This window comes from Pezoporus occidentalis, unplaced genomic scaffold, assembly GCF_034315485.1.
Source record: "Pezoporus occidentalis ecotype Australia unplaced genomic scaffold, CSIRO_AGI_Poc_V1 ctg133, whole genome shotgun sequence".
Taxonomy (NCBI): Eukaryota; Metazoa; Chordata; class Aves; order Psittaciformes; family Psittacidae; genus Pezoporus; species Pezoporus occidentalis.
Window position 1 is genome coordinate 1,727,045 of NW_026913136.1, and position 15,793 is coordinate 1,742,837.

At 41.0% G+C, this 15,793-nt stretch overlaps 1 protein-coding gene across 3 annotated transcripts in view; it reads left to right on the forward strand.

The window, feature by feature from the left end:
- The window catches only part of TTC39B (tetratricopeptide repeat domain 39B), a 67,981-nt gene that overhangs the window by 31,108 nt on the left and 21,080 nt on the right, over positions 1 to 15,793 (forward strand). For 2 of the 3 annotated variants that reach the window (XM_062609010.1, XM_062609008.1), the window contains exon 3: positions 14,716 to 14,820. In XM_062609010.1, the coding sequence (XP_062464994.1) occupies positions 14,716 to 14,820 (105 nt within the window). Of the gene's footprint in view, positions 1 to 1,832; positions 1,929 to 14,715; positions 14,821 to 15,793 lie in introns of those variants that run through there. The other variant, XM_062609009.1, reaches the window with a different exon arrangement.

A 15,793-nucleotide genomic window follows, 5' to 3' on the forward strand; every position in this document is an offset into this window, starting at 1 on the left:
AAACAGCTATGACAATTCAAATGATGGAAGTTTTATTTTCTTATGTTTGGACTTCAAGGTCAAGGGAAAAAAAGGTCCAGTAAAGGTGATTTTTATATCTATTAAATAATACTTTCATAGCTACATAAATATGACAGAATAGCTACTTCATATTGTCAGTCTCAAGGTTTGGAACAGCAGCAGTGTGACAGCAGCCAGATGTAATCTTTCTGTACCCCAGACAGTTCTTGGATTGTAACTTGGATTATACACTGTTTAAATTTGAGGAGGTTTGAGTGAGCAATAATTGTGTCATTACTAACTCTTTCGTGTTTATTGCAACTACACCTTTTGCCTCTGATGTAAGATTTTTCTATGTGTTTATATTTGAATAGAAGTCTTCAGGCTACATTGTGCAAGTTTTTATATTGCACAAATATAAATTTGTCAGGTGAAATTCCACCTGACACTTTGAGTCTCCCTGCCCCAAATGTTATTAACATATTATTTTATAATAAGTGACAATACACTTAAGTATTGCTTCCAAATCATATAATGGAGAACTCTGATGTCTCTGAACTCCTTCAACACTATCAGGAACAGTTTCAGGGAAGAGGTAGAAACATCCTCATTTTAAAGTTGCTCTCTGTAGGTTACAGCTGTCCATCTCTGTCCTGCAGAGCCAGTCTTACCTGATCATAGCCCTTATTTTCCTCAGGTGTTTTAGTAAATATTGTGCAACTCTTTCCTAGTGTGTTGCATACTTACTTGTGTTTTCAAGTCAGTCATTTAAATAGATTGAAGTATTACTGCTTTTATTACTTAGCACCCATCTGAAAGGGGTAAATCTGTAGTTACCTGCATTGTGTTTTAAAGGCATTTGTGTTTCTTCGAGGCATTTTTGTGAGTAAATCTCAGTTCAAGACAGGAAACATAGCTGGGAATAGGTACTATTAGCCCAGGTGGTACAGCTTTTAAGAACAGTTTTCAAAGGTAATGGTGGAGGAGAGTTTATTTTTCTACTGCTGAGCTTTCCCATATCATCTGGAGAGATTAGAGCAAGGGGATGGAGCTATCTCTGTTGTAGCTGTTTTGATTCTGATTCCTACTTTCTCCTGCTTATCTTCATGATATTCATGAATATAACTTTATTAGCTGCCTCTCTGTGCCATTAATTTATTTTGGTTGTGGGACTCTACCTAAAAATTTGGACTTCTGGGGAAAAATGTCAAAGGGTCAATAAAAAAATACTGATTTGAGTACTGTCAAATAATGAAAATTAAAGATGAGGTAGTTTTCTTCAGTGCTACTTGCTACCAATTCTTGTATGTTTGATCTATTTTCACTGCAGTTGCATTAGGATACCTTTTCTGTCTGACTTTACTTGTAGCATCTTTTCTTATTATATACATATAAATACATACTCAGGAAATACTGAGTGTCGTGGTTTAAGCTGAACCCAGGACACTGAGGTAATTCCCTTTTTTGCCTTTAAATATAAATTGCTTTGCATTACTCATGTCTCCATTTTCTCCTTGCAGTTAGGAGTGATGGATTAGAATTGGGCTGCAGCACAGACTGGGAAAATCTCCCAGCATCCTCTTCCCGCAGAGGCATCAGCTTCCAGCACTGACTGTAGCTGCTGCCACTCTAACTGACATTTCTTTTTAATTCGGCTATGGAGAGTGCCCGTGATGCCAGCTGCTGGCTCTTGAACTTTTGTCCTTCTATTCTTTTTGCTTGATAACTGGTTAATGAGACCTCATGGATATTGAGAAATAGAACAGAATCAGTTCTCTCTTTATGGTGGGTTTTTTTTTTTTTTTTGGTTTGGGGTTTGTTTTGGTTTTTTTTAATGCGTGTGCAGTGGAAAAAGAATAGAGTGAAAGAAGCACTTATGTTTGCATAAGGACTGTTTTTACATACCTGAAGTTAGCTGAATTAATCCTGTAAGTATATTATCTCTGTCTGCTTGTCCCTGAAATCATCAGTGTTGTGGTAGCCAGATTTATGGATTTTTATCTGTGAAAATTTACTTTGGCAAGTATGTTGGACACTTAAACTACAGTAATTTCTTTTTTTTAGAATGATTTCTTTGAAGGGGAGGGAAAAAATATATATATTCACAATGGGTTTATTAAATAAATGTTTTTCCTCTGCACCTTGCAATGGTGAACAGTGCTTTTAGAGAGCAGAAGCTTTTCTGCAGATGTCAGTGCTTAATCAGCTTGCATGCTGTAGGATGTAGAGCACCGCAAGGTGTGTATTTTGGGATGCCATTCTTTAAAATGTGATAATTTAAGGACAGGATCAAACTTGTAGGATTTTTTCCTCCATTTATAGGGTATGTCGTCTTTTCATAGCTGTGCTGATTTAACCCTTTGAGCTTACATCATTTTGGACTTATAAGTAACTTATTTCATATGATGCAGTTTGGTGATTTCTGAGTACTACATGTTAAGTACAATACACTGTGCTTTTAGAGATTTTAGTAATTTAAGGTCTCCATTCTAGCCATAAGTTCACTGTGAAATATATTGCAGTAAATTGGTTTGAAGTTTAGCAAGAGTGTCTTACTGGGATCACACTGTTCTAATAGTCTCTCTGGATCTAAGCCAGTGTTTTTGTGACGCAGTGTTAGTCCCATAAACATCTGGCCTGATCCGATGTCCTGCTTGCTGCATGATTTATTTCTTGTTTTTTTTTTTCCCTAGCAAGGTACGTGGAATTTTTACTCATTTTGTGTAAAAATGTCAGCCATCATTACTATTTATATATGCTAGCTTTTTCAGGAGGATCTTCTGCAACCTATGTTCTTGCCAGCATTTAGACCTACTTTCTAAGGGAAATGATTAACATATGAAATGTTTGTTGGTTTTTGTTGTGTGTTTGTTGATGGTGGTGTGACCCTCTATTTATCTATATATCCATATTGTATATTAAGTTTTGGCAGTATTGGCTGGCATGCTCAGGTGCTCATTTTTTTTTTTGTGCAGTATTGCCTGTATTGACCTTATCTGGATTAATTTGTATAAATTAGTAGTCTGATCAGGAGTAGTCAAACATAGTAAATTCTCCATTTACTCACAGAGATCTTATGTTAAACCGTAGGTCTAAAAATACTGTTGAACCACGGAGTTCTGTTAATATATCTGATGCTAACTTTTTCTAGTCCTGTGCATTTCCATTAATGTAAAGCAGAACAATGTAAAGCAGGTTTTTCTCTTGCCTGCAGACTGAGAGTGCTTGGTTTGTTCTTTACCCTCTCTCTAACTGTGGTCACTTCTAAATACCTGTGATCTGATTGTTTTGCCGACTGTTGTTATGATTATGTATATTTTGCAGTGCTGCATCAAATTCATGCTGCGGTACCTTGATATGCTTGAATAGGATAATTTTACCATCATTTTGATGATCAGATAAACTGTATTGAGCATATTCAGGCAGGTAAATAGTAACCTAGGTGGTTGTAATGTATCTTGCTCCCACAATATGGCTGATTAATGGAAAATTAGTGTCTCGGTTGCTGTGCATATGCAGTGCAGTTCACTGTTGGACTTAAAGAACCTGTGTCGTGGTTTAAACACAGTCAGACAGCTTGTTCACTCGCTTCCCCCCCTCTTCTTGCTCTCCCCCTACTCCCGGAGGGACAGAGAGGAGAATCGAAAAGAATGCAACTCCCACGGGTTGAGATAAGAACAGTTTAGTAACTAAGGTATAACACAAATCACTACTGCTACCACCAATAATAATAATGATAAAGGAAACAACAAGGGAAGAAAATACAACACCTCACCACCAGCCGAACGATAACTCGTGCCCCCCCCCAGCCTGACCAAGCACCGACCCATACCTCCTCCAACCCCCCAGTCTCCCAGCCCTTCCGGCTAACTCTGATAACAGAGTTATCAGCTCTGTTCCCAAGCCGAAAGTCAAAACACTGCACTGCACCAGCTACCAAGGAGAAAAATGACTACTAGTGCTGAACCCAGGACATTATCCACCCCGTATTCCATACCATTCACGTCATGCTCAGGTCCCACATTTTCAATATACCATCACTCTTACCTAAGTGCATGGACCAGTAGCTATAAAGCTGCTGAGTCCATCTGGTCCATGATGCCAGGTTCCATCTCTTGTAACAGTCTTTCTGAGCAGGAGAGACTGTGTGCAGTGTTCACACTGGTGAATAACCTGGGCAATAGTGTCCATTGCTAAGTCTACCCCTTGATCATGAGTCCTTCTCTATGTGGCATCTCTGCTCTGATGGCCTGAAGTGCCATGGGCCCACCAGGCTTAAAATAATTCACTGTCCCCGTAAGCAGTTTCTGCAGCTTGCTGCTGGGGACTCCATACAGCTGCCTTCCATCTCCGGTGCTTCCAAAGCACTGGAGGGGCCCAGTGGACTAGATACTTGCCCATACTGTCCCACACACCCTGCCACTCATGACTGTCCAGCCTTGGAGAAAACCTCTTGGTCCCCCTATATCGTCGTCTAACCCCAGACAAGACCCAAACCTGACTCTGCTTAACTTTTGAGATCAGACAAAATGGTTGTGGGTAGAACACAGTCTGTGTGTGTGCCAACATGCTGATCCCCATCGCAATCAGCAGGCAGGTCCCAAGGACACTCAAAGGCCATTCAAAACCTTCAGAACTCTCAAACGATGCTGCTGTACTTGTCACTGGTGCTGGTGTAGCTGCTGTACTTGTCACTGGGGCTGGTGCAGCTGCTGTGCTTGCCGGCTCTCCCACCGCCAGCTTCTCTTTTCCTGAGTCCAGCTCTTCCTCCTCTGCCTTGCTGGGAAATGCTGCGTGGTCTCCTGCATCCTCCTGGGGCTCGGCGGGCGGCTGCCGGGGAATGCTCTCGGGGTCGCGGGGTTCGGCTCGGCCGCAGGGCTCGGCTCCTGCGTGGGGCTCGGCTCCTCCGCCGCCTTCTCCCGCTGCTCGGCAGCCCCCTCCTTCCGCTCCTCGACCGCCCCGACCTCCTCCACCGGCAGCCGTCCCCTCGCGGCCTCCGGCACCGCTCCCGCCGCCGCTTGGTCCCCGGGGCCGCTCTCCCGGGCCGCTTCAGCAGCCGCCGGCTCCCGGGGCCGCTCCCCCTCGGCTCCCCGCAGCCTCACGAAGACGGAGGCGAGGGCGAGGGCTGGGACGGTGAAGAGCAGCCGGACGGCCAGGTACAAGTCCACGGCCACGTCCGTCCCGCCCTGCTGCTGGAGCCCGCCCGTATTACAAGCCATTGCCATAAAGCACAGTGAGACAAGAACCTTAGCCCAGGCCCCACACTTGATAAACACTAACACAGCAAATACCGGCTCTAAGTAAGTTACAACATTCTGAAGCTGTGAGATCAAGAGGAACAGCTCTGAGAGCCAATAAATCAGTGTTGTGATGAGTGACTATTAATCAGTCAGATCTGTCGTTATCTCAACCCTTCGTGCCCCACGTTGGGCGCCAAAAAGAACTGTTGTGGTTTAAACCCAGTCAGACAGCTTGTTCACTCACTTCCCCCCACTTCTTGCTCTTCCCCCTACTCCCGGAGGGACGGAGAGGAGAATTGAAAAGAATGCAACTCCCACGGGTTGAGATAAGAACAGTTTAGTAACTAAGGTATAACACAAATCACTACTGCTACCACCAATAATAACAATGATAAAGGAAATAACAAGGGAAGAGAATACAACACCTCACCACCAGCCGACCGATAACTCGCCCCCCCAGCCCGACCAAGCTCTGACCCATACCTCCTCCAACCCTGCAGTCTCCCAGCCCTTCCGGCTAACTCCCAGTTACGTCCTGGGCATGACGTGCTGTGGTATGGAATACCTCTTTGGTCAGTTTGGGTCAGGTGTCCTGTCTCTGCTTCCTCCTGGCTTCCCCTGCTCGCTGGCAGAGCATGAGGCTCACAAAGTCCTTGGCCAAACCAAAACATCATTGTTATCAGCTCTCTTCCCAAGCCGAAAGTCAGAGCACTGCACTGCACCAGCTACCAAGGAGGGGAAAAATGACTGCTACTGCTGAACCCAGGACAACTTGGCGTCAGATAAACCTGCTGATGTTTCTCCTCACCTGACTTGCAATAAGTTGCTTATTGGCTTTCTCTGCCTCCTCAGTGATGGACATAAAGTAAATATTTGGAAGCAAAACCTTTTGATTGCTTTCTTTTATTTGATATATTTTGATCTATTTTTATGAAGCAGCACTGTAGGTGCTGAGCTTCTTTCTGGTTAGAACAAAAGAGTCCTGTGCATGGCCCCAAAATTTGAGATACCAAGTAAGATTCACATGCGCAATGTAAGGTAAATAAACCTATTGGTTTCCTCACAGGTGGTGTTCCAAGAACTGAAAGTTTAAGCTCAGATGAGACTTTCAAGAAGGAGTTTTTGTTTGTATTTAAAGTTTTTAGTGTGTTTGAGGCTGTTTCAATGCATTTCATTCATAAGACGGTATTACAAATGTTTTTACTGCTGTTATCAGTAATTACTAAAACGGTTTTCTCCTATAGCTAAAAATGTATCTGTGAAGTTTATAAAAGCTAAAATTAGAATTTGTTTTTGTCAAAGAGAGGGCAAACACCCCTCCTAACATGCAAGCAGTTCCCTGCCACCACAGCTTCTGTTCTGTTCTGTGAGGAGCAGAGCTTTATCTGCCTTCTGTCTGCTTTCTCATTAGAGTAATTGTGTCTGGTAAGGTATAATAATTGGACAGTTAAAATGCTCTCTTAGTGAAATTGTAGTAGTCTATGAAAAACTGTCAGTTTGAACTTTTACGACAACTCTAAGGTAGAACTAAAAACTGTGAAGTCATTATTGGTTCACATTCATGTAGATCATTTTAGTAATTGTTGATTTTCACAGTGGGAACTGACTCTTTTTTCCCTCAGTTACCTCTTCCCTTCTTACTGTCTCTGTTTTGCTCAGAGCTTCAACTCCTTTTCGTACAGCCATTCCTTTTGAAAAACACAAGTTTTGATGTTTTGTCTTTACAAATGTGTAAATCAGTTAGCTACTGTTTCTTCTTTTTGCTCTGCATCAGCTTTTCTGTCACAGCTGTAAGATGAGGGAGAGGAAAGAATTTAGTGAAAAAAAAATCCCAAACAAGAGCAAACAAACAAAACCTCTTAACTAACAACACACAAAACCCACAAACCAAAAAAAAACCAACAAACCCAAAATGCCTAACTCTGTTGCAGAAAAGGAAAATGCCCAGTGGTGAGATTGCTTGATCATACAAAGGATATTATAGGCAGATCTCTTGGTACAGTAATCACAAGCCAGTGTTTTTCTGATACAGGTTTACAAATAGCTGGTTAAGCGCTAATATCTCATAGTTGGGTAGCACTGAGTAGGAAGGTGCAACCTCATCATCTGAATTGCTTTGTAGAGTGGTGTTTCCATTCTCTGCTTTTACCAGTTATGTGGGTGTATAAATGTCTCCAAGCTTGAAGTGAAAGCTAGTAGTACCCAGGAACAGCTTGGGTAAGAGCAGTGCTGTTTGCATGTGTCTGCTGTAGAAGGTGTTTTAAATACAATGTGCAAGAAGATCCTGCCGGAGGAAAAAATGAAAATGTGTGTTACCCTAATGGTTTTGCCAAAATACCAGGCTGTGTAAACTAATACCATTTAAGCTAAATGACTGTTGTTGTTGCGTATGTCTGTTGCATGTTTTCGGGTAGGTTTGTTGATCCTTTTTGTTTGCTTGTTTTTAAAAAAATTGCCTCTTGTTGAACGGAAGAGTTTTTTTACTCTTTCTGCCTGTTTGCAAATTTGGCTAGCACATTACTGGATAGTTTTGCTGCCAGCTGGGTTTCCTTAGACGAATGTTTAGCACACAGACTACAGTATGTGTTGGTGAAGTTCTGAAACAGTGAAGACACTATGCCTTCAGGGGAGTAAAGTCTTGCATCAGCATGAAATTATTTTCAATGCTTTCCATAAGGTGGTAACATTTCCATTGATATGTAAACTACACAATTTTATTTATGCTTCTCATAAGAAGTTGTGTATTCCAATGTAAATGATTCTGTGATTCTGTGAGTGCAAAATTTTTAATGGAGGTAAACTGTGACTAGTGGGTTTACTGTATGGGTAAAAAAGCTCATGTTTGCTATACTGATCACGTAGCTGTGTTTATTATAGACTTCCTAGATTAATTCTAGTAGCCTAGGATAGGAAGTGATTTATATAAGTTGGAAATAATTTAAAACTTTCAGACATACAGCTTAAGTTTTTTCTGTTGTGTGAATATAAGTGGTGTTGAAGCCTGGGTTTTAGATGGAATGGTGAAAGAGTTTGCAGAAAGTTTTGCTTGTGATAGAAGAAACTGTTGGTCATATGGTCTTACATCTTTCCTTGATTATTTCTAAACTAACACATTGGGTCAGAGATCCTTTTGGTTTGTAAGCTGGAAGTTACTGTCAATTTAAAAATACCGTGGTCATGTTAGCGTTAACGTTTTAACACACTTTGATCTGTTAGTGGAAAGAAACATCTAAGTGTGAGAAAGGTTACTTGGTTTATTTCCACCTTTATGAATTGTTTTCCAGATGGGAGGGATGCATAGTATGTGTACAGACAGAAAAAAATCCAGCCTCATGGGGGCATGTCTCATGCACCTAGCTTTTTCAGACCCTGAATCCTGTACATAGCCGGCAAGATACTGAAAGGCACATGCCAGCACTAGCATAGTGTTGGTGTGAGGGGTGTGTGCAGTTTCTTACTCAGGTCAGTAGACCTCAGAGAGAATAATACATGCTATGCGTTCAGGAAGGTTCCTTAGATTCAAACCTAGTTTCAGAAATAGTTATTGAAAGTGGTATATCTCTACTTATATTTATTTTAAACAAACACAAGACAAAGAGAAGACCCATACTTGTGGGTTTTAGAAGTAGTCTCTTGTAAAAAGAAGAAAATCCAACATAACTATAAAGCTACTCTCTTTGCTTTCATGAATGTTTCCTAGTGTTCACTGTATGGAAGTCCGTAAATTGTAATAAGGACTTTGGAAGTCTCCAGCCACCCTTTACTGAACTATTCTGAGCATAAAATGTAGACCTAACAGAATATTTTGGGTAGGATTTAGCAATAAGATTCTTTTATGTTAGTGTTAGCTTCATGTAATAGCATTGTTGGTAGAGAAGAGATTCAGAGTAGCCCTGCGGGGAGAAAGAGGGGTGTTGGTTGATGAGAAAATGAGCATGAGCCTGCTGCAGTGTGTGCTTGCAGCCCAGAAAGCCAACCGTATCCTGGGCTGCATGAAAAGGAGCGTGACCAGCAGGTCGAAGGAGGTGATCCTGCCCCTCTACTCTGCTCTTGTGAGACCTCACTTGGAGTATTGTGTGCAGTTCCGGTGTCCTCAACAGAAAAAGGACATGGAACTGTTGGAACAAGTCCAGAGGAGGGTCACGAGGATGATCAGGAGACTGGAGCACCTCCCGTATGAAGACAGGCTGAGAAAGTTGGGGCTGTTCAGCCTGGAGAAGAGAAGGCTGCGTGGAGACCTCATAGCAGCTTTCCAGTATCTGAAGGGGGACTATAGGGATGCTGGGGATGGACTCTTCATTGGAGACTGTAGTGATAGCACAAGGGGCAATGAGTTAAAACTTAAACAGGGGAAGTTTAGATTGGATATAAGGAAGAATTTCTTTACTATGAAGGTGGTGAGGCACTGGAATAGGTTGCCCAGGCAGGTTGTGAATTCTCCATCCCTGGCGGTGTTCAAGGCCAGGTTGGATAGAGCCTTTGATGACATGGTTTAGTGTGAGGTGTCCCTGCCCATGGCAGGGGGGCTGGAACTTGATGACCTTAAGGTCCTTTCCAACCCTAACTATTCTATGATTCTAATTGTCATGAGGAGTGGTGCCACCTGCTGCTCTGGGGCAGGTAGGTATGTAGTAGTCCTACATAGTATCTCGTCATTTATCCGATGAGATTGCAACTTGGTATTTGTACAAATGATCAATGAAAGTAATAGCAAGTAACATAGTCTCTTAGGAAATGATCCAGAGCGAATTTTGGCACATCACTAAGCAGAAGAGTGAAGCATTACCATTGGCTCATATATGAGTGATGGATGAGAGTGTTAAGTTGAAAAAGACTTTTTTTCTCAGATGGCTAACTTAATGGTGAAGAGTACTGTGCTTTCAAAATATGAGGAAAAGTATTTTAAGATATTTCCAGATAGCAGAACTAATAGTTGAGTTTTGTGTATGCTTGCTCAGATACAGTGGATACACATAGACATATGTTACTTTTAATGTGAATTTCTGGCTGGAAATGCAAATCTTTGTAGGTGCTGGCTGCACATACGAAAAAAAAAAAAGACCAAATGCAGTCCTATAATAGATTTTTCAAGGACACTTGCATTCCAAAGAGCTCATAAGGAGATGAGCCATCCTGCAAACATTTCACAGAGACAGGAGACTGCTGTCTCTATTGAGGAACATTAAGTAGGTACCAAGAATCAGTGATGTTTCTGTAAAGAGACGAGGTAGAAATGTTTCTTACCTGTTATCCATGGACAGGAACATTAGTTTTGCTTTTTCTACTTAAAGTTTACTGTCTGACAGCTGTCCTGATTTCAGCTGGGATAGTGTTAATGTTTTTCCCAGTAGCTGGTGCAGTGTTGTTCAGTAGCCAACCAGTTGTTGCTCAGTAGCACTCACCATGATCAAGGATTCTTTCAGTCTTTCATGCTCTGCCAGTGAGGGGGGCACAAGAAGCCAGGAGGAAGCAGAGACAGGACACCTGACCCAAACTAGCCAAAGGGGTATTCCATATCACAGCATGTCATGCCCAGTACAAAATGGGGGGTGTTGGCCAGGAGCCACCAATTGCTGCTTGGGGATGGGGTGGGTATCAGTCTGCAAGTGGTGGGCAATTGTACTGTCTGTAACTTTCCTTTTGGGTGGGGGTGTTACTATTTTCAGTTATTTTTTTTCTGATGGATTACTCTATTTTACTTCTATTTCAACTATTAAAATCAATTATTGGTACGGATAAATAACTTAGAACCTGTTCATTACCAATTTCATTATTCTTAAAGCATGACTGTTGGGTGTGGCAGAAGTAAGAATGGAAGTGTTCTTGTTCTAGTGACACACTGCTAATCTGAGGCATAGTTCAAAATTAAAAACAGCAAAAAGAGGAGTGCCAGGGACAAAAAGTCTTTGTACTACAATAGCACAAAGCGTCTGGGCCATTTTCGTTTAACAAGTGATTGACGATATGGTGGTAGCAGTTTCTAAATGTTTTGGATCTTTCCCGAATAGTAAGAACAGCCAAGGTGACCTTAAGTACGTTTTGGAACATAAAGCCATGCAAGATGTGAACATGAAGTGATGATTTAATGATATCTCTGTGAGCTGTAAACTGTGACTATTGATACTGTAGTTTGACAGCTTTTGGTCTTGGCTGGGAGATAGTGTTCCTGGGAAACAGTGGCTTCCAGCTCCAGCAGACTCTGTTGAAGGCTTGAGTTTATTTTACACAAAGCATGCATGGCAGTACTCACTGGCACAGAGCTTAGTACCGCGTATGTGGAAAAACGATGATGTGCCTGCACAATATGGAGGGAGGGGGCAGGGAGGGGAAGCGGCATCCCATCATCAAAAAAGCATCAGAATTACCACTGTTCTTTGAGAATGCACTGCGTCAATATACTTAAAGTAGATCAGCATTTAAAAATACCCTGAACCTCCCAGCCAAGCAAATGGAGCTATGGAGTATATTCTGGTGAGGATCAGCTGCTGTTTACCACTAAGAAGTCATATCCTGTCTATGTAAGAAGCATTTAAAAATAGTTACTCTTTTTGGTATGGTAGAACATAAACAGTTTAATATTGAGCTTTTAAACTGAATTTTAACAGAATTTCTGATCTAATTCAGAAAGTATAGAAACATTCTAAATAGTGACAGTGATAGTCAGATTTTGACAGTATATTAGGACTATTTGACTTGCCATCTTCCTGCAGAGGACAAGAACTGCCTGAGAATAATACATTTTAATGCTTTTTGATCATCATTAACTCCAGCAGACAGCTGCACATTCCTCAAGAAGAGTGCTGCTACGTATGGTACTTTCCTGCTACCCTGCCTGTTCATACAGTGTTTGACACCCTCAGTGGTTTTCATTTGAGTTTAAGCAAGCAAATGCCTCTAAAAGATTCTTCTTCAGATGAAGCTTCCATAAGTATTAAGCATCAGCTGTTTGCTTAGGTATTTATTTTCTGGACAAGTATTCTCTTAGATATGATGCATCTGGTTTTCTTGATCTGTAACATCCAAATACCATGCTGTCTTATATACCCCTCAATTTTTAGAATAACATACTTTCATTCATTTTGTTTGCCAGATGTGTGTAATTGGGTATCCTAAAACTAAATTATTACTGCTAGTTTCGTGATTTAGTGGTCGTCACCCCCCCCCCCCCCCCCCCCCCGGTTTGCTTTGCTCCCACTAAAAGCTTCAAATATTTTCAGTAACCATAGCACAGTGAAACTTTTGCTAGCAAGAACAGTAGCTGTACAAGACCAAGGTGCTGGGAATTAAATGTTATTTATCAGATAAAGCTGATTATTTTGGCTGTGTTGTAAAAAAGCCAACCTATGCTTTTAGAAGTTCAGAAACTAAATTCTGCAGTCCATATTCATGGAAAGTACTGCTTGCACATTCAAGTCCAGCTAATGTTAATAAAGCGATGTGCAGCTGAGTCCTAAATATGTGGTGTAAAATGTAGAAAATATAGGTAGATTCAAGGTAACCTTTTCTACAGTTCTTCTGTCTTTCAGCTCCTGAATCCCCTTTCAAGAGTTGCTTGAAAAAGCATTTTAGATACCTATCTTAAGGGTATTTAAGTGAGAGAACATAAACCGATAGTGGCAACAGGACAATATGTCGGTGACATAGGGCAGCAATGAAGAGAGCACAAATGTAATAATCTGCTCTCCAGTAGCTGTACAGTACAAACCAGTACATGCTAATAAACACTTTGTGTCTGTAGCTGTACCCTTTACAGCAGGGCAAACATGGGCTGTGTTGCAGTGTTTGTTTCCCAGGCACTCGCCTAGGACTAGGTATTTGGATAAAACATGGGGTGTGATGGGCTGGCAGGAACCCTGTGCACATGGTAAAAGACGCTGTCGTGTTGCTGGTGAGACTTGTTCTGATTGAGTGGATCACCATGGTGCCCCTTGTCTCCTGGTGTGACAGTGGTGCTTCCATTGGACAGCTGGAGATCAGGGGTGTAGGTTGCACTGAGAATTCCTGCAGTGTGTTCTGCAGTTGAAGGACATGAAAGCTTAGCAAGTGGCTAATAGGAACACTTGAAGCAGAGCTGAGAAAGTTTCAGCTTTTGAGAGCTGTAGGTTTTTGCTACATAAAATTGCACAGATCTTAAAATTGCATACATAATGATAAAGTTGAATCCCAGTGTGGGAGAAAATAAATGTAAAATTGTTTGTAACAGTCTGATTGTAAAACTGCCTGATTTCAACTGTTGAGCTGTTAACTACTTCATTATGAAGGGTGGGATTTGCCCTTTGGTATATTCAATAACTGTATATATATATATATTAATAAATATCCAGTAGTTTCCAAGTTTTGAGTTAGAGATTTTTTTTTTTTTTTTTTTTTTACAGAAGGTGAATTTTTCAAGTCCTGCCACTAAAACTTTGCAGAAAGTAAAGCTGAAAAGGGGTTTGGGATGTCATCTAGCCTTTACCCCAGTTTTCTCCCCCAAACAATGCAAAAACCAGAACCAGTGTTTTTAAAGCTTTGGGATAATGGAGGGAGTAGGAGGGTATGGAAAGTTGATGAGTCTGTATAAACCTCTGTATGGTTACATTTTCACATCCCCCTTTTTCATTGTTTATTTCTTGTGTGTGTGTTACTGTCAGATTTAGAGCAGCTGCACTCTCATTTCTCTTACTAAATTCTGCTTTCAGGGTTCTGTTTTGGTCAGCACTTAATAATTGTCTCATTGACATGATCTGTTGCTTACAACTGCTTAACCTTAGTTGGATAAAGCCCACTGTAGAGCCTAAACCTGTTGTTTTAAAGATGTAGACAGATTTATCTTTTCCAGATGCAGCTGTGCGTGGTGAAGGCTGTATAGTTTCTAGCTATTTGTCAATATCATGTATGTTCAGTTTGTCACCAGTTCTGCTTATGAAGCAGTTTGTGAGTGCTCTGAAGTCTTTCAGCAGTTTTGTTATGTGGCTTCCTCTTAAGCAAGTGCAAGTGATTTTACTTGAACTGAATTAGGAAGAATGAAAGCTTTTGGCATAGCTGCAGGCTTCTGGTAGGACTATTTTTGGCATAGTTGCTTGCAGTGTGAGGTCTGTTTGCTGCTTTGTTGGACAAAAATATTTTGCCATCTTTCTTGAGATTTAGATTTGAAAACAGAGTTTGAAACTGCATTTGTATTAATACAGAGAATTGAGAGCTTGGACAAGGGATAATTTTCGAGTGTTTATGTTACATATAGCAGTAAAAATTACTCCATTGCATATTGACTGATAAAGAAAGGAGGACAAAACCATAAACATCACTTAGATTAGCAAGGAGGGCACACCCTCTTTGGATAAAGTATTAAGTAAACGACTTGGTTTTGTAAAGTTAGATTTTTTTAAAATGAGCAATAAAATGGCTATAAAAGACCTGTGTTATATAAGGGGGAAAGTCTTTTAGATTTTGTGTTTCTGTTTACAGTTTGACTAAACTAAGAATCTTTTTTTAGGGCATCCAAGATGGATATCAAATGTGCTCTGGAAGAATGTTCATTGGCACTGAACTTATTTCTAAACAATAAGTTCTCTGAAGCCCTGGAAATACTTCGGCCATGGTGAGGTCCTGTTATTTGCTGAAGTCTGTAAGCAGATAGTGAAAAGTATGCTGTCTGATAGCTGAAGATTAATTTAAGGCCTCTGAAGATAGTAGTTTTCATTTATTCAGTTTTGTCCAAAAGCATTTCTTAGTGTCTTTAGGTTTTAGCTGTGTGCTAGTTCCTCCTTAAGGCCATCACAAAACCTGTTAATGAAGCACTGAATTGTTCTGTTTATTATATTACATTTGAGTCACAGTAGTGTTTAACCTTAAAGCCGACCTTTTGATCTTTCTGCCTATTCCTCTGTTGCCTTTGCTTATTTGAGAAGAGGAGCATGGTAGTGCAGATGTAGGGAACTAAATAATGCCACGTTGATAGGATAACCTAGCATAATTGTGACTGCATGGTGAGGCAATAGGACTGGAATCTGCATCCTGTTCACTGTTCTCCTGTCTGTCTCTCAAAGATGTGTTTGATGTTGCGATGTGTCAGTGAGAGGGATCTGTAGCTTGTGTTAGTGAAAGAAAGTAAAGAGACATCCTTCTGTGTACTGCCAGATGGTAGAACAAGAGACAGTTACCATAAGCTGAGGTTTAGGAGGTTCAGATTGGACATTAGGAAAACGTACATTGGTAGTACAGTACCAGAGGGACTGCCAGAGGGCTAGGCAGTCTTCATGTTCTTGACACTTGGTTACACAAAACCTGAGTTCACCTAACATAACATTGGCAGTAGTTCCCGTGCAGCTGGTAGGTTTGAGTATATGACCTCCCATAACCACTTGCCAGTAATTTTTAATTGTGTAATTACATTGTGAAAGCCAGGATGGTTCAGTGTAGCCTTTTATGCAGGACTGAGTGTGTGTATACTGACATTTCTATGACATAAGTGCAGATTTTTGTGTCTTTGGATAAAGTAGTAATGTTAGAAGGATTGTCCTTCTGTAAAGTGAATGCAGAAGAATGATTATGTGTGTCAAGGTTTAATTAAC